This window comes from Humulus lupulus, chromosome X, assembly GCF_963169125.1.
Source record: "Humulus lupulus chromosome X, drHumLupu1.1, whole genome shotgun sequence".
NCBI lineage: Eukaryota > Viridiplantae > Streptophyta > Magnoliopsida > Rosales > Cannabaceae > Humulus > Humulus lupulus.
The window spans coordinates 208454459-208480122 of NC_084802.1; the positions used below are offsets into that span (position 1 = coordinate 208454459).

General features: G+C 45.4%; 1 protein-coding gene across 1 annotated transcript; it reads right to left on the reverse strand.

Moving 5' to 3' along the window:
• Window positions 1-14671: 14671 nt before the first annotated feature.
• LOC133806994 (uncharacterized) lies at window positions 14672-15230 on the reverse strand. The gene has a single exon (XM_062245096.1). The coding sequence runs from the start codon at window positions 15197-15199 to the stop codon at window positions 14711-14713; it is 489 nt and encodes a 162-aa protein (XP_062101080.1). The 5' UTR covers window positions 15200-15230; the 3' UTR covers window positions 14672-14710.
• Between the last annotated feature and the right edge of the window lie 10434 nt (window positions 15231-25664).

Genomic DNA, 25664 nt, shown 5'->3' on the forward strand with positions numbered 1-25664 from the left:
AGGACCTAAATACCCTTAGGTCTAAAATAAACCTTAACAGCCACCAAGGGCAAAACCGTCCTTTCGCACCTATTCCATTAATCACAATTAACACCCTCCAACTCTCACTATTCTCAATAACCTCAAATACCAATAATCCATATCCCATTACCCTTTAATTCCCGGTAATGCTCTAATCATTAAATTCACCTCGAGACTCACCCCGAGCCCCGGACATAAACCCGTTATGACTAGACCAAGCACTTGCATTCCATGATCGTCTCATACCGACTAGCTCGAACCTATCCACCTTATACTGTGGCTATATTAATTAATCACAAACATACACCCAAAATACACAATTACGGCCACAGCGGCCAAATTATCAAAATACCCTTATAATTATAAATACTCCCATATGCACACATTTATCATCATATAGTAATATAATTCACATAAACATGCATTTAATCATTAAATAGCATCATAATTCAATTATGGCCCTCCCGGCCTCCTAATCAAGGTCCTAACCCTTATTAGGAAATTCGGGGCATTACAGTGACCCTTGGGGGTCAGTATGAAGCCTTGGCGGGGCTTCCCCCAAGTGAAAAAGACTACCGCCAGCTCGTGTCTGACGAGACAATGCTGGCGTGTAAGTTAATTTCTCCAGGCCAGACTCTGGCCTTGAGGAGGCCGCGGACCCTCCCCACAGCTCGCGAGATGGCGCCCATCCCCCAGGAGGAGGCCGCGGATGAGGACGAGGATGAGGAGGACGAGGTGCCCCTCGTGCGCCGGAAATGGGCTCTGAAGGTTGCCCAGGAGGCCAATGCAGAGAGGACCCAGTCTGGGGCAGTCGCCGGCCCCTCCGGCCAAGGTAACCCTTACTTATTTAGGGACTTAGACAAGGCCGCCGCAGACCTACGACTTGCTAGGTTTAACCCCAGCCAACTCGTTCACCGCCACCAAAATGACCCAGATCGCAACATCACTCTACTCCAGTGTGTTGACCAGCTCGTGTTGCGTTATGACATAGGCCGCCCTAAGGGTACTATAGTAGTAGATAATACCCTGGACTTTAAGCCGGCCTTCTTTGAGGAGTACGGGACCAATCTTAGGTCGTGGCCCTCCCTTCTGGAGGGTGTAGTAGCTCCAGGTCTTAGGCAGTATGTAGAGGAGTCTAGTCCTGAGGCGGACCCGGAGCCAGAACCTCTTCTCACCCGTGAAGTCATCATCTTAGACTCCCCCGTAGAAGCCCCAAGGCCGGAGGTCGTGACAATAGATTCCTCCTCTAGCTCGGAGGGTAGGACCTTTTTCAATACATTAGCTTTTTTGTTATCAAAGTATTGTTACATGCATATTAATGCTTTGTTGTCTTTGTTTCAGACGAGGAGATGTCTCAGCCCGGGGACAATGTTCTGTGGTCTATTTTCCAGGGGGGAAAGCCCTCCTCCGGGTCCTCCGAGCCCTTGGTGAAGAGGCTCCGGGTGGCCAAAAAAACTCCTCTCCCCGGGACCAGCTCCAAGTCTCCCACCAAGGGGAGAAACCAGGGTCCTGCTACCATAGGGAAGGTGCCTCCACCCCCTCCTGCAGTGGAGAAGATGGCTCCACCTCCCCTGCGACCTCCTGTCCCTAATCGGGAACAGGAGGTACCCTCCAGGACCTTGTCAGCCCCGACTCCCGACGTGCGCGTCCCGGTCAATCCTTAGGCCTTGGAGAAAGTCCCCGAGGTCTTTAGGGGGACGGTTTACAAAACCGCGACCTACATGGTGGACCATTGCTACAACGCCACCTCGAGGGACTTGCGGGAGATCGAGATGAGGAGCCCCAAGCATGTGATGGAGTCTTCACTGGGGATGACCCTCACGGTAAGCTTGCTTTACCACTGGTTCTTTATGTTGTTTTTTTTTTGTCTAAGGCACTTGCCTTATTATCATTTTGTCTTGCAGGCGGCTTTGGCTCTCCACTGGAGCATATCTCGGTCCAGGGCCAGGATTGACGAGATCAGGGGCGAGCACCCGGCTGCTCAGGTCGCCCTTGCGTCCGCTCAGGAGCAGGATGCCAAGGCGGCCCTGGCAACTGCCCGAGAAAATGAGAGGGTCGCGCAGGCCGCTTCGGTTACTGCGCAGACCAAGCTGGAGGCATCTCGGGCCAAGCTGCTGGAGGCCGAGGCTACCAAGGTCGCCCTAGACGCCGCGAGCTCTGGTGGCGGAGAGGGCGGAGTCCAGCTCCTCCATGGAGGTCATGCTGTACCACTGCTGGGCCTTCAACCAAGATGGTGACTTTTCCTTCTTGGGGCTAGATGTGTGGGGGTCCTTCTTGAAGAAGGTTAAAGCTCGCCTTCAACAAGAGGCACCCTCCGAGACCGGGGAGACTTCCACTGCCATCGAGCAGGATGGCGAGGGGGTGACGTCATCAGAACGGCCTGGCGGGGCTTAGCATTTTTCTCCTTTTCTCTTGTTATTTCTTTTTTTTTTTTTTGTAACTTTTCATTACGAAGTTTTTATCCTCGAAACAATTGGTATCCCCAAATTTATTTCAATCTATTTACATATTTTTGCCTCGACCTTACTGTTACTTCTCTTTAATGCATTTGGTGAGAACTTAGTTTCTGTTGGTGTTGTGATTGACATCTTATGCTTTTTAGGAAAAGAACATATGTTTATCAATTTGACCCAACTTCTAAGATTTAGGACCTGGTTATATCCAAGATATTAATTTGACAACTTAGTTCGCGTCATTTCTTTATCGATATCTCGTGCTTTTTGAGAAAAACATCGATCAATCAATTTGAACTAACTTCTAAGTTTTAGGACCTGGTTATATCCAGGATATCAATTTGAAAACTTAGTTCGCGTTAATTCTTTATCGATATCTCGTGCTTTTTAAGAAAAACATCGATCAATCAATTTGAACTAACTTCTAAGTAATAGGACCTGGTTATATCCAGGATATATGCCCCCCAAGTAATCAGGAAAAAGGGTCTTTCATGGTTACTTGAGCTTACACCCAAAAACATATACAATAATGTAAAAGATTAGCTGTTATTACTTAATAAACAAAAGATGGCCTTTCCAATTAAGCCTTACAAAGATGTTATTGATAATATTTCTTCAAGTGGATAGCGTTCCAAGTTCGTGGGACCGCTTCTCCATTAAGTCGAGCTAGCTTGTAGGTTCCTTCTTTCACGACCTCGGTTATTTGGTAGGGCCCTTCCCAGTTTGGTCCCAACACTCCATCCTTGGGATCTTTACTGGCTAGGAAAAATCTTCTAAGTACCAGGTCGCCAATGCTAAAGACGCGTTTCTTGACCTTTGAGTTGAAATAACGAGTGACCTTTTGCTGATAATGCGCGAGCTGCAGCTGTGAATCTTCTCGTTTTTCGTCAATTAGGTCAAGGGACGTGCAGAGTAATTCGTCATTCCGGTCTTGGTAAAATGCCTGGACTCTATGCGATGCTACCTTTACTTCGACAGGAAGGACTGCCTCACTCCCGAAAGCCAGGGAGAAAGGAGTATGATCCGTCGGCGTTCGATGTGAAGTACAGTATGCCCACAGTACCTGGGGGAGCTGTTCTGGCCAGACTCCCTTGGCTTTGCCCAGCCTTTTCTTAAGGCTTGCCTTTAGCATCTTATTGACGGCCTCGACCTGTCCATTGGCCTGGGGATAGGCCATGGAGGAGAAGCTTTTAACAATGTCATGCCTCTCACAGAATTCGGTGAAGAGGTCGCTATCGAATTGCGTTCCATTATCTGACACGATCTTCTTTGGCAGCTCGAATCGGCAGATAATGCTCTTGACCATGAAGTCGATGACTCTTTTTGAAGTGATCATTGCCAGGGGCTCTGCTTCTGCCCACTTGGTGAAGTAGTCGATAACCACCACCGCGTAACGAACCCCTCCCTTTCCAGTAGGGAGGACATCAACCAAGTCAATCCCCCAGATCGAGAATGGCCACGGGGATGAGATCATCTTCAGCTCGACCGGGGGAGCTCGGGCAACTGTGGCAAATCGCTGGGACTTGTCACATTTTTTGACGTAGGTGATCGAGTCCTTTGACAGAGTGGGCCAGTAATACCCTTGCCTTAATATCTTCAGGGCCAGGTTTTGCCCCCTAGTGTGATCTCCGCAAAAACCCTCATGCACCTCATGTAAGATGGTCTTCGCCTCGCCTGGCAGAACACACCGTAGGAGAGGCAAAGAGTATCCACACCGATATAACATCCCATCTATCACCGTATACCTTGGAGCCGGGTAAAGTACCCTCCTTGCGTCATTTCGCTCCTCGGGTAACTTTCCTGCAGCGATATATTTGAGGATGGGAGTCATCCAAGTCGGTCTAGCGTCAATCATCTCGATCTCTGCCCCGACTTCCTCTATGCTGGGCCGTTCCAAGAACTCTACCGGAACCAGCCCCAAGGTCTCCGCCTCCCCAGAAGTAGCGAGCTTCGCGAGGGCGTCTGCGTTGGCATTCTGCTCCCGCGGTATCTGCTCGATTGAGCCACGCTCAAATGCGGATAGCTCGCTCTTTACCCTGGCCAAGTAAGCAGCCATCTTGGTTCCCCGTGCTTGGTATTCCCCTAACACTTGGTTTACCACGAGCTGGGAATCGATGTAACACTGGACGGAGCTGGCCTTCAGCTCCTGGGCCACCCTTAGCCCAGCTACTAGAGCTTCATATTCAGCCTCGTTGTTGGACGCTTTGAATTCGAATCGCAACGCCGAGTGGAATCGATGGACTTCCGGGGATATCAATATGATTCCAGCCCCGGAGCCGCTCTCGTTAGACGAGCCATCTACGAAGACCTTCCACGAGGCCTGGGTTAAGGAGGCCTGGACTGACTCTTCTGTAGGATATTCTCGGAATCCTGTGCATTCTGCCACAAAATCAGCCAGGGCCTGGCTTTTAATTGCAGTTCGCGGTACGTACAACATCTCAAATTGGTTGAGTTCAATAGCCCACTTCAACAGGCGTCCCGATTAGAGCTGTAAATACGGGCCGGGCTTTTGAGCACGGCACGAAACCGGCACGAGCACGACACGGCACAAAAAAATATGGGCTTGGGCCAGGCACGGCACGAAAAAATATGGGCTTGGGCCAGGCACGGCACGACATGGGCTTAGCACGGCACGACAAGCCCGAAGGCACGACATGAAAGCACGAACAAACTAGCCCGAAAGCACGACACGATAAAAAACCCGATATTTTGACATTAATAATCATAATAAATTTTTATTTGTCAATAATTAATAAATTAAAATGATAATATATGTCTTATTTTTCTCAATGTTTATATTTTTATAATTATATTAATTTATTTTAAGATTTGTTAGTTAAATTTTTAGCATTTATTAGTAGGTATTAAAATTCTAATAATTATCTTTGATATAATTTTGTGTAAAATATTGTTAAAAAATATATTAAAATATCTAAAATTATAATTTAAACAAAGAAATGTATTTGGTTTGGTGGTAAGTCCATTGATGGTTAAAGAGGAGGTGGAGGGTTCAATTCTCCATCCTCATATTTTTTAGCAAAAAAAAAGTGGGCCCAAATTTGGGCCCGAATATAGAAAGTGGGCCGGTCCGAATAAGGAAAGTGGGCCGGCCCGACTTGGGCCCGACACGACACGAGCACGGCACGACATGGGCCGGGCCCATGGGCCGTGCTGGGCATACTCTTTCAAAAATGGGCCGGCCGGGCTCGGCACGAATTGAATATGGGCCGGGCCGGGCCCGGCCCAAATTTATCAGAGGCACGAAAATGTGGGCCGAGCCGGGCCGGGCCGGCCCACATTTACAACTCTAGTCCCGATGCTTCAGATTTTTGCAAAACCTGCCTTAAAGGTTGGTCGGTTATGACGTGTATTAAGTGGGACTGGAAATACGGCCTGAGCTTTCGGGAGGCCGTTATGAGACAGAAAGCCATCTTTTCCATCAACGGATACCGGGAATCAGCTCCGAGAAGCCTCTTGCTGATGTAATAGACAGGCTTCTGAGATCGGTCTTCTTCTCGGACTAAGACAGCGCTAGCTGCATCTTCCGTGACAGCTAGGTAAAGGAAAAGAGGCTCTCCTGCCGTTGGTTTGGATAATACGGGCGGCTCGGCTAAATGTACTTTCAGGTCGAGGAGGCACGCTCGCATTCCTCGATCCACTCGAATTTCTTATTCCCCCGGAGCAGGTTGTAGAATGGCAGACACTTGTCGGTAGATTTAGAAATAAACCGATTAAGGGCCGCCACTCTTCCTGTCAGACTTTGAACGTCCTTTCGCGATCGGGGCGAGGGCATCTCGAGTAGCAACCTGATCTTATCGGGGTTTTCTTCTATTCCCCTGGTATTGACAATGAAACCCAGGAATTTTCCTGACGCGACCCCGAAAGTACATTTTTAGGGGTTAAGCCTCATGCCGTATTCTCTCAATATCTTAAAGCATTCCTCCAGATCGGAAACATGGTTATCGGCAGTTTTCAACTTGACCAGCATGTCGTCAACATACACTTCCATATTCTTCCCGATCTGGTTGGTAAACATCCTATTTACCAACCTTTGGTATGTAGCTCCGGTGTTCTTCAGCCCAAAGGGCATGACCTTGTAACAATAAACGTTAGTTGGGGTCATGAAGCTAGTGTGTTCCTAGTCTGCTGGATTCATGGCGATCTGATTATAGCCTGAGTATGCATCCATAAAAGACATGAGCTCGTGCCCCGTCGTGGCGTCTACCAATTGGTCGATCCTTGGTAAGGGGAAGCAATCTTTGGGGCAGGCTTTGTTCAGATCGGAGAAGTCGATGCAGGTCCGCCATTTCCCATTGGGCTTCAGGACCAACACAGGATTGGAGACCCAGATCGGGAACTTTGCCTCACGGATAAAGCCACACTTTAAGAGCCGGGCTACTTCTGCTTCTAGGGCCTCAGCTTGGGGTGTTCTTAGGCGCCTCTGTTTCTGGGATTTTGCAGGCACGCTTTTATCCAAGTGGAGAGTGTGCATGATGACATTCGGATTGATCCTTACCATGTCTTCATGAGACCAGGCGAACACATCTACATTCTCCTGTAGAAACTTAATCAGCTCCACCTTCCTTTCGCTACATAGATTTTTCCCGAGCTTTACCACCTTCGAGGGATCTTGTGGATCGATGCTTACCTCCTCGAGATCTTTGATGGCCTGGAGCTCGGATCTATCCTCGCCTATTCTGGGGTCGATATCATTATTTAAGATGATATTCTCCCCTTTGTCACTCTGAGGTTTTTCAATCTCAAGACTAAGCACAAGTTCCTGAGATTCCTCACTCCCGCCCTGGATGGCCATCGTTAACTGCCCGGGTTTTGATTTTCCCTTCATAGAAATGTTGTAGCATTCCCTGGCAGAGAGATGATCACCTTGGACCGTGCATATCCCCGTGGAAGAGGAGAATTTTAGCGCGAGGTGGCAGATGGAGGTTATGGCTTCAAATGCTATCAACGTAGGTCGGCCCAAAATAGCATTGTATGCGGCGGGACAATCGATGACCACAAACTCGAGGAGTTTTGAGACAGTCCGGGGTCCCTCTCCCAGGGTGATCACCAGTTCGATTGTTTCTATTGCCGCCGCCCCTTCTCCAGAGAATCCATATAACATCATGGAGGTGGCTTTCAACTCGGTGACAGATAAACCCATCTTTTCCAGCGTAGATCGGAACAGCAGGTTCACCGAGCTCCCATTATCGACCAGTATTCTCCTAACTCTCCGGTTAGCGATCTGAGCAGCTACGACCAGAGGGTCGTTATGAGGGAACTGGACGTGGCTGGCATCTTCCTCGGTGAATATGATTGGTTGCCTCTCCAATTGTTGCTGTTTGGGTAGATGCTGCTCAGGGACAAACTCCACTCCATTATGAGCCTTAAGTTCATTGACATATCTCTTCTGGGCACCTCTGCTCGTGCCAGCCAGATGGGGGCCTCCGGAGATCATGGAGATCTCTCCTTCTATCATAGGAGGAGGGACGTCCTGGTCTATCCGAGATCGAGCTGACTTATCGAAACTTTCGGAGCTGGTTGGCCGGCGGGAACTCTATTCCGCGCATACTGAGCCAAGGGTCCGACTCTGATGAGGGTCTCGATCTCATCCTTCAGGTGCCTACAATCATCAGTGTTGTGTCCAATGTCGTTGTGGAACTGACAAAACTTGGAGGGGTCTCCTTACCCTTCTGGTGCTTCAACGGTTCCAACTTCTTCTAGGGGAGGCGAGCAGAGTTTGCTAGGAAAATATTCTCCCTAGTGTGTGTGAGCTCGGTATAAGTCGCCTAGACTGGCTTAAATTTCTCCACGGACTTGTTCTTCTTCGGGCCGTGCTGGCCGCCCTCGCTGCTTCATTTTCTCTTGCCTCCACCAAACTGGTTATTCTGTGTAACGGCTTGTGTCGCTATCACGACATCTGTTCCCACTCCAGCGGGCTATTCAGGGGCCTGGCTAGTTCCCGCGGCTGATGCTCGTGCCTCCTCCAGGTTTATCCATCCCTGAGCCCTATTTAGGAATTCGTTTACGGTGCTAACACCCTTTCTCTGTATCTCTTCCCAGAGTCCGCCTCCGACGAGGATCCCAGTCCTCAAGGCCATGAGCTTGGAGCTGTCGTCTGGGTCCCTGGCATGAGCAGCGACATTTGCGAATCTGCTCAGGTAAGCTTTCAAAGGTTCATCGGGCACAGGCCATACCAATAAGCAGGTGCCAGCAATCTCAGTACTATTCAGTACACATTTGCTGAAGATATAGTATTTCAGGGCACAGGCTCAACATAATATCTCATACACGCAGGTAAAGCATATATATCTCATTTAAACAATTATTCATGTAACCACGTAAATAGTTACCAAACCGTGAGTCGAGCTTGACTTCGGTGATGTGTGTACATACCCAGCCAGTCTACAGGAACCCTAACCTTGGCATTGCTCTGATACCAAGTTGTAACGCCCTGGTTACCCCAGAACGGTTACGGTGAACGGTGAACCGGAAATTTGACTCGCTACCCGAGTCCTTTGGTTAAAAACGTGATCTAGGTACCATTAACAAGTTAAGGTGAAAAACCAATAAAAAGGAAAGGGTACATTTCATTAAGTAAATAAACTGCTCATGAGCCTTTTAAAATATTTACAAGATGTTCGTAATACAAAAGAGTTGCTACAGTTCCAAATTTACAATCCCCGCCAGCCTAAGTGGCAAAAATAGGGTAAACCCCTAGTCCCTCTGAGAACTCCTTGACCGTGGCAGTCAAGCGGCCCTGTATGTACATTACATCGCCCAAGCTCTCCACTCAAGGCTGGCCAAGCTTTTCCTTCCCTTTACCTGCACCACATAGCACCCATGAGCCAAGGCCCAGCAAGAAAACATAATAAAACATGATATAATATCAACAACGATCATAATAACCATTCAGGACTATCAGTCCCACAAATAGGTGACAATAGCCAAAAGTCACAATAATGAGCATCGCTCCCTCTAGCCATGTGACGATAGGGTCACCAGGGCTTAACTGATAGGTGATTTCTTTCATAAGCTTGATCAGGACAGGTGCATGGCGATTGGTCACCAACATAACCTTCCTCACGACTCTAGAGTCGAAACTATGGACAACGTCCCTTAGCCTTGTGACAAACAGTCACCGGGGTCATATACCTTGGCTATAATCATCTGGTCGTAGACCAGGCAAGCGCTTGTAAGTTTCTCGACCCTAGGGTCGGTCTGGCATTAATGCTATAGAGCCATTCAATGCATGATTCTCGACTTTAGAGTCGGTCCCTGACTAGTCAGTGTCTCAAGCAGGTAATCAGCGTTCAATAGCATTTAAGATGCAATCCATGTCCACATATATCAACCAGCATGCCTCAAATATCAAACCAACACATGCCATATATCTATACAGGTGCAACTGTATTCATACACTGTTTTCTTACCTCTGGTTCAAGTGAGAATATTATATGAACGACCCCTGAGAACGATCAACCTTTAAAATCCTTGACGGTCACCTGGTCATAACCAAATTATAGAATTTATCAATAAAAATGATAACTGAGGGTTCCCAAACCAAATCCCAGCCCCCGAGACATCAAATACTACCCAACCGGGTATTAGGTCCAACCCCGAGGCCTATGGTTTGAATCCCCAAGCTAAAAACCACTTTTTAGCAAAATTAGCCTTAAGGGCCGCGGCCCCCCCTCTGCTGCGCCGCGGCGCGCCTCCAAACAGAGAGGCTCCCTGCCTGCCCAACGCCAAGGGCCGCGGCGCTCCCCTGCTGCGCCGCGGCGCTCAGCCCAAAACAGCCACGAACACCCACGCACGAACCAGTTTTCCCTGTGCGATTTCCTCTTAAACCAGGCCTTCAAACCTTCATAAAACCTCCCTCAAACATGTAATTAAACCCCCACATAACTCCCTTAGCTCACTCACATCAAACCCCAATCAAACCAACACCAAAACCCCCTTTGATTCTCACTTCCCACATCAAACTCCATGAATTACAAACTAAAACGAAAACAGAGTACTAGCTGAAACCAAAGGCTAAAACTCACCTTGAAACCGGTTTTGAGCCTCCCTCACAAGCCAAATCAAGTCTCCAATCCAGCCCTTAAGGTTCCCTAGCTTGAACTCCCACCAAGAACTTAAAACTCTCAAAGGAGAAGTGAAGAAGGTGATGTACGGGTATGGAGGAAGCAAACCCCTGTTTTGCTCTGTTTATTCTATAGCTTTCTAAGTCACTTAAGTCATACATATCCTTCCAAAAAGACAAAAATACCCCTTGTGTCATCTTAAGCCTCTAAAGCCACCCCAAGGGCAAAATTGGTACTTCCCGCTTAACCCGTTAATTATAATTAACGCTTCCCAATTCCCGCTAATCTCAATATCCCCAAACATCAATAATTCATACCCCGTTACCCTAAAATCCTCGGTAGCGCTATAACCATTAATATCACCCCGAGACTCACCCCGAGCCCCGAGCTCAAACCTGTTATGACCAAACCGATAAATCACGTTTAAAGATCGTCTCATGTCGAAATACTCGAATCAATCCACATTATAATGTGGTCTCACAATATATCATTATCGCACATACAAATATACAATTATACCCTCAACGGGCCAAATTACCATAATACCCCTGTAAGCAAATGTGGACTCACATGCATGCATTTAACATTCTATTATAATATAATTCTCATAAACATGCATAAACACATTTAATGGCATAATTAAACAGTTATGGCCCTCCCGGCCTACTAAACCAGCCATTAACCATAATAGGGAATTCGGGGCATTACAAGCTTTCCCTTGCCTTTACCTGAACCACATAGCACCTGTGAGCCAAGACTCGTCAAGAAAACTAAATTCAACAAGCATAGAAAATAACAAAGTGTGCATAGTAAACTTAGATCAACCAATTCAATCAATAGTAGAATATAAGCAATAAGTTCGGCAACAGTAATAAGTTTAATCCAAACATATAATTTAATCTTAATACAATTAGTTAGGTGACGAGGCCATTAGGCCGAGCCCTTTAGTTATTTAGTTGATCCTGGCTCGCTTAGGCCGAGCTGCATTCAGTACGCTTAACATCATCCCCGACTCCCTTAGGCTGGATTTTCACATCAAACATAGCAGATATATAGGTTGCGAAACATGCAATTGGAAGCAACACGAGCTAACCTGCCTATTCAGATATTTTCAATCAGAATACATTTATATTCTCACATATGTTCATTTACAGGAAATCTCTGCCCAATTCACAACACAGGTGCAATTTTCTTACCTCGACTCCAGAGCGAAGGATGCAGAGCGGTCCCAAGCACGATCCTCAACCCCGAGCCTTAGCGGTATAACCTAGTCACAGCGCAATAATGGATAACCATCAAAACCTAAACCAATTAATCGCCTCAGAATATTATACTAGCCCCCGGGACCTCAAATTCTACTAAACTAGGTAGTAGGATCCTTCCTGAACACTTGGGTTTGAGTTCCCGAGCCTAAAAACTTAACTTGGCTATTTCTGTTAATTAGTGTCGCGACTTTCCCTTTAGGACTGCGGTGCGCCACAAGTCAGAGAGCCTCGAGGCTCTCTTCTGGGGGACGCGGGTCACGACGTGCCTTTATCTGCGCCGCGGCGCCTGGCCAAAATTTCAGAGGCTCCCAGCCTCTTCGCACACACGGGCTGCGACACCTGAAGAATAGGACCGCGGCTTGAGCCCAAAAACCTAGTAACTTGCATATTTTCTATACGTTTTTCCTCAACCTAACTCATCAGAATTCATTTTAACCTTATACTAAAACCATAATTGATTCTAGGGCTCTCAATATCACCTTACAAACAACACATATGGCCTAAACACTACCTCAAACTTCCTTGAATCCCAAATTCAGACACTAACTCAAGTATCCCTAAGCATGCCCAAAACCCAACAAGAAATTCAATATATTAGGGTCTGTAATCTTACCTTAGTAGTAACTTTGATCCTCTGCTGTCCCCTTGCCTGCTCTTAGCTTAATTCCTAAGATTTTCCTTCAACAACTTCCCTAAGCCTTCAAGCATAAGAGAGGGAGAGAGAGAGAACGAGAGAGTAAGAGAGAGAGTGCTGAAAAGTGTTTCATATGGGTTCTAGTTATTTTTTGAAGCCTACTCTACTATATCCTTAATCATAAAGACCAAAATACCCCTAATAATAACTCAACCCTTTGTTGGCCATAAGGGCAAAACGATCATTTGCCCTGTTTTCCGCTAATTCCTCGAGTCGTCCTACAAATTCCCAACTATTAACCAAATACTTACTCGTTACTCGATAAATCCCCAAATATACATTAAATTCCCAAAATACCCCTAGGCTCACCTCGAGCCGGGTATTAAACCCTGTTGTGACTATTCCGCTAATCCGCTCACTAGGAACGCCTCGAGCCGAACACTGTGAATATATCCACATAATAATGTGGTCTCCATCATTTAACACATATAATCACATTTATGTCATTCAACGAGCCAAAATTACAAATATGCCCCTATAAACAAGAACGGGCCCACATGCATATTTAATACACATAAACATGCATATAAATATATTCATATTATCATATAAATCATACATGCCACGTAGTCACACATTTAATCAATTAATCACACATATATCCAATTATGCCATCCCGGCATGCTAATCAAGACACTAAACATTATTAGCATTTTTGGGACGTTACATGTAATCTTCTCTACATCTTTTCACTATTACTTCTAGTTTATTTGTAACATTTTGTCATAGAGTTGTATTTTCTATTACTATCTTCTTCTACATTTTTCTATATTTACATATACATTTTGTTATAGAGTTGTAACATTATTTAATCAATTATTTTTTATTTGTATATTTTGCTTAGAATTGTAAGGAGTTTTTACCATTTCCATTGAGGCAATTTACTTTTTCCTAACACTAGCTTCAATATTTATAGTCTAGTCTACTATTATTAACAGTGTCACAAAAAAATAAGTAAAACTAAACTAAAAATAAAAAAAGAAACAAAAATAATAAACTTTATATTTTTCCTCTAAGAATTGATCATCCTTTACACTTCGTATGGAACTATTTATAAAGTTTATAGATGTTAAACTTAGCCAAAAAGTAGTGCCAATAATGGAGAGAGTGGATGAGAAATTTAAGTTGTACATGGTTAAAGTTGAGGTGAAAACACCATACAATCTTGCTTAGATCATCTCTAATGGGATGAAAATATTATGCTCTGGCACGAACAAATAAAATGTGATATATTTGGTACAATTTTTAGTATTATGCTCCAATACATTGTAAAATTTAATGCAAAATTCATTATTTCATTAATGCTAATTTGATATATATTGAAAATATACAAAAAGTAATAATTATCATTCATATTTTATTGTTATAATTAAAAATAATAAAGTAAAAAAGTATAGCATTTAATGTCGATACATAAAGATAATACTAAAATAATAAAAATAACAAAGTAAATAAAAAAATGTAGCATTTATAGTGAACCAAAATATGCATTATGTTATTTGGCACAACTTTTAGCATACGTCAAATTTGGCACAAGTTTTGGCATACTATTAGAGCATTTGTTTTTAGAATGTATTATATTTTATCACTGCATCACTAATTTGACACTCTATTGAAGATGTTGTAACACCAAAAGTATATTGCATTCACCTTGGAATGACTTCAGTTAAATTAGACTAATGATAGTGTACACACAACTTACACTAAAATATTATTAATACTTATCGTATTTATTTAAAATAGACTCTATTAAACTAAAAAGATTTGTCGTATAAATATGTGTAATACTTTAGGGTCTGATTGGTTCGCGATTAGAAAACTGTATTTTTGAAAAGTGAGATTCTGAAATGAAAATCTGAATTTAGTGACTAAAAACATGTTTAAGAAAATGTGATTGGTTCAATGTCAGGAAACTATTTTTGAGTTTTAAAAAACTGAATCTGTGATTGGTATTAAATTTGAAAATATAACAGAAACTGAAAACGTGATTGGTTCAGCTGAATCTGAATATTATTTTTATTTTTATATTTTATATACATAGGTTGTATAATATTAAATTTTGATTTACCTACAAATTTAATTATATTGATAAATTAAAATTTAATAATAGTGCATTGATTAAATTCATAACAATATTGCATTGTCATTAATTTTGATTTTTTTTCTAAATTAAAGTTACATATTTTTAATTAACTAAACATTATTGTTATAACTAAGCCACATTTGTCCAGCAATGTCATCTCTAATATTTTCCATCTGAGCCATATAAGCTTGACTGAAATTAATCTGTGGTGCCTCAGAAATTCCTGCTTCATCTCCTTCTTGTTGGTTTTCTATTGTTGTATTAGATTGGCTTTTAGTTCCTTCAATATCTTCAACAGGTGTGGCATCAACTGAATATTGTTCAAACATTCTATCATTAATAGAATGCATTTTGATCCAGTTGTGGATAGCGCAACATGCTATTGGTATTCGACGTTGCTTTCCAAGCAAGTATGGAGGCATTGACTTCAAAATGGGAAACCTGGCTTTAAGAAGTCCAAAACAACGTTCAATCACATTGCGCAATGATGAGTGCCTATAATTGAATAACTCCATCGCACCTCTAGGATGGTTCCCTCTTCCTCTAAAGCGACGCAAGTGATAACGTTCACCACGATATGGTGCTAGAAACCCAGGCATATTTGGATAGCCAGAATCAACAACATAGTATTTACCTATATTAAAATCACTTATTATGAACAAGGGAATGTGAAAGAAAATTATAATGCATTAAGACAAGTGTAATTTAAGACCTGGTGGTGGCATGGGAAAGTTATCGTCTTTTCTAATTACATCAAGAAGCACTCGAGAGTCATTGGCTGTTCCTTCCCATCCAGCGTAGACATAAGTAAACATCATATTAAAGGAGCATGCATCCATTACATTTTGTGTTACATCTACTTTTCTTCCTCTATATGCAAGTTGTTTTAGAGCTGGTGCAACTGCACTTACATGAGTACCATCAATTGCTCCAACATAATCCTACATAACAAATCAGATAAATCATTACCAACTTCAATTAAATTGATATGAATTATAACAATTTTTTTATTAAAATTAATAAATAAAATTTACCTTAAACCATGGGAAATACTTCGAATTATTTTGAATTTCTGCTTGCACAGTATTAAAGTGAAGAGGCCTTATTATTTCATTTCCTAAATAACACAATGCATCTAGCACTCTGACAAACTGACGACAAACAGTTTCTACCGAATGTTGATATCTTTCGGCCACAGTCCTAACTCGTTGGTTGTGTGTTACTATCCATAGAAACATGACAACAACTTCTTCAACACTAATTACCCTGTCATGTTCCATGACTTCCATCTCAACTAATTGACGACATAAAGATCTAAAAGTATTAACGTCCATTCTAATTGTGTAAAACAATCTATCAGGATGTCCATTTAGCAGCTCAAGTAAATATTGACGTCCAGACATATTTGAAGTGCGTAGTGGTTGTCTAATCTGTTGAGATTTTTGCATCTCATGTATTCGATTAGCCATGAGAACTTGACCAATTAATTCCTCGCTTGATGAAGACGAAGTATCACCAAATAATATTTCAAACTCCTCATCCGAATCATCCATCTTAGGTACCTAATTATGACAATAATAAAAGTTCAATCACGACAATAAACACCAAGTCAAGTTCATTACACATTATCTAAGAAAATGTAAACTTCATGGTTTGGTAGTTCATAACAGACAAAGTCATAATAAATAAACAATATTAAATCACTCCAACAATGAATCAAGATAAGCACGTCGACGCTCCTCATTCATTCTCATGAATATTCTGCGCCATTCTGGGGTTGCTACAAACTCATGCAACACTTTGAGGTATATTTTGTTATCCAAATCTGGAATAACATCAAGAATGTTTTGACAATCTTCCACATTGTAAGAATTAGTGACATTGCTGGTTTCCTCACTAATTCTTTTTTCTCTCGATTCATAATACTTACGCATAGTCTCACTCCGTGTTAATGATGCCTCAGTCTTAGCAGAAATACTTTTTGCAAGTTCTTCCATCACTTGGTCGAAGGCAGAATTAACCCCTTTGTTCTTTTTCTCTTTTGGTTTTGGTGCATCTGGTGGAGCAGAAGTAGCTCGATGACGTACACCAGTAACTTCTTCTTCCTCTCCATAATTATCACCATAAAATTCAAAATCAATATCAACATGTGCTCCAGTGCCAACAAAATGACGCTCTTGTTGGCGTTCCTCAACTGAAGAAGGTGGAAGTTGAGTGGAGGCATAACTCATACCACCAGTGGCTGTTGTATTATTGAATATTTCTCCAAGCATCTCATAATGTTACAATCCTTTTTTTCGAAATCTCTTGGCATTTGGATATTTCTACAAAAATCCAAAAACACACAACATTACTACTGTTGACGCGGTTCTTCGCCAACAGGTAATTAAGAAAAGGAGAGAAAGGGATTAGTGCTTAAAGTTTAACCGAAACAGATATATGATCTTAGGAAAATGAAATGGCTACTCAAGGCACATTTTTTTTAAGTGGTTCGAAGGTTAAAATCCTTCTACTCCACTAGTCAATATTATTGCTATATTCTGGGTATACGATTACAGGGTATTTCTTACAAGAGAGGATCCAACCCTTTTTAACTCCCAGGGTCTCCATATTTATAGGAGAAGGCACCTAGGAGTTGGTAAGAAGGTCATCCCGTGACCTTCTTACCTATCATATCAACTCTGTGGCATTCATGATTAATTCCTAAACCTGACACATAAGTGTGGTCAAATAAATTGGTAAGGAGATAATGGGCTACACGGCCCAACCCAATCGTGGGTGTCTGAATACGCACGTTCCTGCTGCGTGTCCGAGAAGTCAGGGATATATCAGACACGTGATGTCTGATATATGCACGTTTACCTTGCGTGGCTGACTTTATAAAGGATCAGAGCCTTCACCCCCAGCTCGTACTACGGGCTGGATGCTTGACTCGACCTTCGGTCTTCAGAGCCCGGACTCTGTCATTAAGCAACCAGAGGCGACTCCTTAGATTACCTCGAGCTAAGGAGGTATGATCTTACGACCCAGCTCCGGTTGCGGGGGCGTCCACGAGATAACCATGATTAGTTCCGCAGCTCAGCTCGCTAATCAGCCCGTGGGAAAAACAGGGCGTACATCTGCCCCCCAAGCCCCTGCCCGTGGTATGCCACGTCGGGTAGGACCACAGTAGGGGCTTTTAGGCTTCCCCATGAACTCTTCATATTCCACCTCTTACGCAGGCGCCTGATACGTGGAACATCGTGGTTGGTGACGGTACGTCTTACGAGAACCGCATTTAATGGCCTAGCCTATGTCCGTATTTCAAGTTGAGGGCCTTGGATCCCTCACATATATAAAAAGGGGTGGCCACCCTATGCATGGGCCACCCTTTCATTCGAAATTTCTCAGAACTTTTCTCCTTCTTCTCTCTTTATCTCAGACAAAACCCTCTTCTCTGCGACTGTTACACTCAGCGTTCAGGAAGCTCCGACGTGAGGACTCCTTCAAAGCTTTGGACAAATACTCAGGCGAAGCTCCCACCTAGGCAACACCTTCATCCACCTTCCAATCAAATATCCTGTAAGTCTCCTGACCATGCGTGTTTTGAAAATATTTTTCACTGTGGCTTAGGTAAATATTTACTATAGTCACATGCAAGGGTCTACTGGTTTTTTGTGGGAGTGAAGGGTGAAAGCCTTTTAGGTTAGGGTATTTTTGCTGTAGGAAATCACTTAAGAGTATGGTTTACAGGATGCCTTTTCTGGGGACGATTTCTGGGTAGGATTTTTGACATATTTTTGGTGCAAAACCGGGTAGCTTAGGGGATACGCTTCATAGGCGGTTTTGCCTTTCATGCCAATTGGAACTTTCCCTCCAAGGCAAAAATTTAATCTGAACCTCCTGACACACGAATTCCGAGTAATCGGGGATCTGTTGGGAGAACAGGCGCGTGTTCATTAAACCGCGTGGTCTCACTCTCCACGGGCTGGGCTTACCTCAGCTCGTGCAAAGAACAATTTGATTCTTCCCTATGCTTAGGTCGCCTTTTCTAAAATATTTTCTTTTGTTCGTTAGGCGACCAAATGGCACCGAAGAGGAACGCTCCAAAGAAGACAGTCGGCAGCTCGGCCTCTCAGCAGGACAAAGGAAAATCGGCGATGCCGGACTCTCTGATCCCCAGCTTTGGGCCGGCAGTGGAGCAGGAGCTCGAGGTGGCTCCTGACGCGTTCTTTGAGGCAGAGAGGATCGTCTCAAAGATCACCGACCAGACGAAGATCAAAAAAATCTTCCTCTCCCACAACATCGCACTGGGGAAGGCATCTATAGTGGCCCGACCTCCCGCAGAGGGCGAGCGGAGCTGCGCGCCACTCGATGAATCGTTCGCGGCCTGGAGCGACGAGCATTTTAAGGTGGGGGCCTTCCTGCCATTGGATCAGTATTTCGCTGACTTCCTGAATTATGTGAAGTTGGCCCCCTTCCAGCTCCCCCCCAACTCTTATCGGTTGTTGGCGAGGTTGAGATACTTATTTTTGAAGCACGAGTGGGAGGTCCCCACTCCTGCAGATATTTTGTATTTCTTCTGCCTCAAGGCCAGCCCGGATCAGCGGGGGCGAGGCGATGGGTTTTACTATCTAACCCGATTTCCCAACACGGCTGCGGTCATCGAGCTGCCCAGCCACCCCAATGACTTTAAAGATCAATTCTTTATGTCGACGGGGTTCAGGAACTGCGAGCTCCATTACTTCAACCGTCCTCATAAGTGCTTTTTATCTTTAGCTCGGAAGTTAAGTTTCATACAATTCCTGTGTCCCTATCTGACTTAGATCAATCCTGCAGCTATCTTCGCGAGGACAGAGAAATCTGCGACCCTCGGGGGTCAATACGAGACACTGGCAGGCTTGCCCCCCAGTGAGAAGGACTACCGAGTGCTCGTGACGGACGAGACGATGGTGGCCTGTAAGCTGATTTTCCCAAATCATACTTTGAATCTAAGGAGGCCTCGGGGGCTTCCCCCAGCTCGTACATCTAGGCCCATCATCGTGGAGGAGGCCGCGATGGACGAGGACGAGGAGGATGAGACTCCACTTGTGAGGAACAGGAAGCGGGCGTTGGAGGTCGCCCAGATAACAGACGAGGAGAGGACCCAGTCTGGAGCAGCCGCGGGTCCTTCTGGCCAAGGTAACCTTTATATGTTTAGGAACTTAGATAGGGCCATTTCCGACCCCCGACTAGCTAGGTTCAACGCCAGACAGCTCGTCCATCACCACCGAAGTGATCCGGACCTGGACACAACCCTGCTCCACTGCGTCGACCAGCTCGTGCTGGACTATCAAGATAGCCGACCTAGGGGTACCGTAGTCGTAGATAGCACCTCGTCCTTTAGGTCGATCCTATTCGAGGAGTATGGGACCAACCTTAGGTCCTGGCCATCCCTCAGGAGAGGTGTCGTGGCTCCGGGACTTAGGCAATATGTAGAAGAATCCAGCCTAGAACCAGATTCGGATCCAGAACCTGCTCCAGCTCGGGAAATAATTGACTTAGACTTTCCCGCAGAAACTCCGGAACCGATGGTTGTAACCATAGGTTCTTCTTCTAGCCCGGGGGGTAGGGCTTCCTTTAGTATGCGTGTACTTTAATTACTCTTTTTCCCCCTTTGTTTTTGTTTCTGTATGATTGCTAAATCTCGTACTAACCATGTTTTTGCTTTGACAGAAGAGATGTCTCAGCCCGAAGAGAGCCTTCGAGGTGCGTTTTCCGGGGCCTCCGGGCCAAAGATGAAGAAGCCCCGGATCTTGAATAAAACTGCCAAAACTCCCACTAAATCTCCTGCAAAGGAAAAGGAGTAGCCCCCCGCCGCTCAGGTCGCAGGAACTAATCCTCCTGCTGCTGGTGGGAGCAACATGCCCCCACCTCCTCCGCGAGCTCCTATCACCGCCCGGGATGCAGGAACGGAGGCCGGGGCTTCGGCGATTGTACCCCCCGAGGTACGCATCCCAGTCAACCCCCAGGACCTGGGGAAGATCCCAGAGGCCTTCCGGGGAACGGTGTATGAGTCGGCGAACTACGCCGTCAGCCACATATACAAGTTCACCGAGAAGGAGCTCTAGGCCATTGAGACAATGAGCCCGGTGGGCGTGATGGAGTCTTCAATGGGCATGACCCTAACGGTAAGCCGACTCACCCTTTTATGACTTTTTAGTATTACACTTTGCCCTATATTTTCCTAAGGCAATTTATCTCTCATTTCTCGCAGGGCGTCGTTGCTCTTCACCGGAGTATCGCCAGGGCCAAAACTCAGCTCGAGGATATGAGGAACGAGCACCAGACCTCTTTTCAGGCGGCTAAGGATGCCTTGGCGACCTCGCAGACCGAGTTGGAGAAGACCCGCTCGAAGGTTCAAGAGCTCGAGACCTCCCTCGCCACCTCGTGGACAGACCTAGATACCGCGAAGGTTGAGGCCAAGGCCGCCTTGGAGGTCGAGCAGGCAACTTTGGAAAAGGCCTTGGAAGACCTGTTCTATCATTGTTGGGCCTACAACCCGGATGCTGATTACTCCTTCCTGTCAGCGAGTCTTTGGGAGCGTCTGCTGGTGAAGTTCCAGGCTCGCCTCGATAAAGAAGCGCCCTCCGAGGCCGGGGAAGGCTCTGGTGCAGCTGAGCAATGCGAGACGGCGACCTCCAAGGGGCCACCTAGCGAAGCTTAGGGCTTTTCCTCTCTTGTGCCCTTCACTATTATATATTTTTTTGTGTAACCTTTGCATGAGGTGCTTCCACCTCGAGACAATTTGGTTTTATGTTTTTAATTGATCCTCTTTCTTGTCCTTGTGCACTTTGGTTACAATTTTTTTTTTGAGAAACTTAGATCGCGTTAACCGTTATCCATATCTCGAGCTCTTTAGGAAGAACAACGATCAATAGGTCTAAATTAACTTCTAAGTTTCATGACCCGGTTATGACCAGGAACTTATTTTGAAAACTTAGCTCGTGTTAACTTTTATCCATATCTCGAGCTCTTTAGGAAGAACAACGATCAATAGATTTAAATTAACTTCTAAGTTTTATGACCCGGTTATGACCAGGAACTTATTTTGAAAACTTAGGCGGTGTTAACTTTTATCCATATCTCGAGCTCTTTAGGAAGAACAACAATCAATAGGTCTAAATTAACTTCTAAGTTTCATGACCCGGTTATGACCAGGAACTTATTTTGAAAACTTAGTTCGTGTTAACTTTTATCCATATCTCGAGCTCTTTAGGAAGAACAACGATCAATAGATTTAAATTAACTTCTAAGTTTTATGACCCGGTTATGACCAGGGACTTATTTTGAAAACTTAGTTCGTGTTAACTTTTATCCATATCTCGAGCTCTTTAGGAAGAACAACGATCAATAGATTTAAATTAACTTCTAAGTTTTATGACCCGGTTAAAACCAGGATAGGACTTAGCTAGTGTTAATCCTTATCAATATCTCGTGTTTTTTAAGAAAAACAGCGGTCAATCAATATGAATCAACTTCCAAGTCATTAAGGAGACCTGGTTATATCCAGGTACCATATGCCCCCCAAGTAACTGGGAAAGGGTCTTTCGTGGTTACTTTAGATTACACTTGCAAACATACATAAAAACTGATTCTCATTAATACATAAAAAGTGGCCTTCCAAGCCTTACAGGTGAATTATTGATAATATTTCTTTAAGTGGATGGCGTTCCAAGTGCGCGGGACCGCCCCTCCATCAAGTCGAGCTAACTTATAAGTTCCCTCCTTAATGACTTCGATGACCTGGTATGGTCCTTCCCAGTTTGGTCCCAAAACTCCATCTTTGGGATCTTTCCCGGCTAGGAAAACTCTCCTTAGGACCAAGTCGCCAACGCTAAAGGCGCGCTTTTTAACTTTGGTGTTGAAGTAGTGAGTGATTTTCTGCTGATAATGGGCGAGTTGGAGTTGCGAATCCTCTCGCCTTTCATCAACTAGATCGAGGGAATTGCACAGGAGCTCGTGGTTTCGAACTTGGTCGTAAGACTGGACTCTATACGAAAGCACTTTAACTTCCACGGGGAGGACTGCCTCACTCCCAAAGGTTAGGGAAAAGGAAGTATGACCCGTAGGAGTCCGGTGCGAGGTCCGGTATGCCCATAGGACCTAGAGGAGCTATTCTGGCCAGACCCCCTTTGCTTCGTCTAATCTCTTCTTGAGGCTCGCCTTTAGGGTCTTGTTGACAGCTTCGACCTGGCCATTAGCCTGAGGATAGGCCACGGAGGAGAAACTTTTTACGATTCCGTATCTTTCACAAAACTCGGTGAACAGGTCACTGTCGAACTGAGTGCCGTTGTCGGAAACGATCTTCTTAGGCAGGCCGAACCAGCAGATAATGCTCTTAACCACGAAGTCAAGCACTTTTTTGGACGTTATTGTTGCCAAAGGTTCTGCCTCAGCCCACTTAGTGAAGTAGTCGATGGCTACCACGGCGTAACAGACCCCGCCTTTTCCAGTGGGGAGGGCGCTAACCAAGTCTATCCCCCAAACGGCAAACGGCCATGGGGACGAGATCATCTTCAGCTCGACTGGAGGAGCTCGGGCAACTGCAGAGAACCGCTGACACTTGTCGCACTTCTTCACGTACGAGATCGAGTCTTTGGACAGAGTTGGCCAGTAATATCCTTGCCTCAGGACCTTTAAGGCCAAGCTTTGCCCCCCCAGTGTGGTCTCCGCAAAATCCTTCGTGCACTTCCTGCAGGATGGACTTTGCTTCGCCTGGAAGAACACACCGGAGGAGAGGTAGGGAGTGCCCACGTCGGTACAACACACCATCGACTACCGTATATCTAGGAGCTTGGTACAGGACTCGCCGTGCATCGTTACGTCCTTCAGGTAGCTTGCCCTTGACGAGGTATTCAAGGATGGGGGTCATCCAGGTCGGCCTGGCATCGATCATCTCGACCTCCGTCTTGACATTTTCTACGCTTGGTTTCTCTAGGAATTCGACTAGTACTAGCCCCAAGGTCTCCGTTTCCCCAAAGGTGGCGAGCTTGGCAAGAGCATCTGCGTTAGCGTTCTGCTCCTGAGGTATCTGTTCGATCGAGCCTCGCTCAAACGCGGACAGCTCAACTTTTACCTTCGCCAGATAGGCGGCCATCTTGGGTCCCCGTGCTTGATATTCGCCCAGAACCTGGTTTACCACGAGCTGGGAGTCGCTGAAGCATTGGACGGAGCTCGCCTTTAACTCCTGGGCTATCCTCAGTCCTGCCAGCAAAGCTTCGTATTCGGCCTCGTTGTCGGAGGCTTTGAATCCGAATCTTAGCGCCGAGTGGAATCTATGTCCCTCAAGGGATATCAGAATGATTCCAGCTCCGGAGCCATTCTCGTTGGATGAACCATCCACAAAGATTCTCCACGAAGCCAGGGGCGAGCTGTTTTGGGGTGAGTTTTCTGCGAGGTCCTCCTGGAATCCCGTGCATTCTGCCATGAAATCGGCCAGGGCCTGACTTTTTATGGAAGTTCGCAGAGTGTACAGAATCTCGAACTGACTAAGCTCGATGGCCCACTTTAACAAACGTCCCAATGCTTCAGGTTTTTGAAAAACCTGCCTTAAAGGTTGATCGGTCATGACGTGAATCGAGTGGGATTGGAAGTACGACCTGAGCTTTCAAGAGGCCGTGATGAGGCAGAACGCCAATTTCTCCATCAACGGGTATCGGGACTCAGCTCCAAGAAGTCTTTTGCTAATGTAGTAGACCAACTTCTGAATTTGGTCCTCTTCTCGAACCAGAACGGCACTTCCTGCGTCCTCAGTGACTACCATGTAGAGAAAAAGAGGCTCTCCTGCTTTAGGCTTGGACAGTACGGGCGGCTCGGCCAGATGTGCCTTCAGGTCGAGGAATGCGCTTTCGCATTCTACTGTCCATTCAAACTTCTTGTTTCCTCAGAGCAGGTTGTAGAATGGAAAACACTTATCGGTGGACTTGGAAATAAACCGGTTGAGGGCTGCCACTCTTCCGGTCAGACCTTGGACATCTTTTCGTGACCTGGGCGAAGGAAGTTCGAGCAGTGATATGATCTTGTCGGGGTTTGCCTCGATTCCTCGGGTATTGACTATGAACCCCAGGAACTTCCCTGACGCGACTCCGAAAGTGCATTTCTGTGGATTTAGCCTCATGCCATATTCCCGTAGTATCTTAAAACATTCTTCCAGGTTGGAAACATGGTTATTGACAATCTTTGACTTGACTAGCATGTCATCAACGTACACTTCCATGTTTTTTCCGATCTGGTCTGCGAACATCCTATTTATTAGCCTTTGGTAGGTAGCTCCGGCGTTCTTCAGACCGAACGGCATGACCTTGTAATAATAGACGTTAGTTGGGGTCATGAAGCTGGTGTGCTCCTGGTCCGCCGGATTCATCGCGATCTGATTGTAGCCCGAGTACGCATCCATAAAGGACATGAGCTCGTGCCCCACCGTGGCATCCACCAACTGGTCGATTCTGGGCAATGGGAAGCAGTCCTTGGGGCAGGCTTTATTCAGGTCGGAGAAATCGATGTAGGTCTGCCATTTCCCGTTAGGCTTCGGGACCAGCACGGGGTTGGCGACCCATATTGGAAACTTGGCTTCACGGATAAAGCCGCATTTCTTGAGTCAGGCTACCTCTTCCTCTAGGGCTTCAGCTCGAGTTGTTCCTAAACGCCTTTGCTTCTGGGACTTGGCAGGAACGGTTTTATCTAGATGAAGTGTATGCATGATGACAGTGGGGCTGATTCCCACCATGTCCTCGTGGGACCAGGCAAACACGTCCAGGTTGTCTTGCAGAAACTTGGTCAGCTCCGCCTTCCTCTTGCTACAGAGGTTTTTCCCGAGCCTGACCATTCGTGATGGATTCTGCGGATCAAGGTTCACCTCCTCGAGCTCCTTAATCGCCTGGAGTTTGGATCTGTCCTCGCCTATTCGGGGGTCAATGTCCTCACTTAAATCGACATTTTCCCCCTCGGCGCTTTGAGGTTTTTCAATCTCAGGATCCGCCGAGGGTTCCCGAGATTCCTCTTCACCTTGGATGGCCATTGCCAGCTGCCCAGGTTTAGACTTTC

Bases quoted from the DNA above. Each gene is read 5' to 3' on its own strand.
- LOC133806994 (XM_062245096.1), bottom strand. From the start codon at position 15,199: ATGCCTGGGTTTCTAGCACCATATCGTGGTGAACGTTATCACTTGCGT.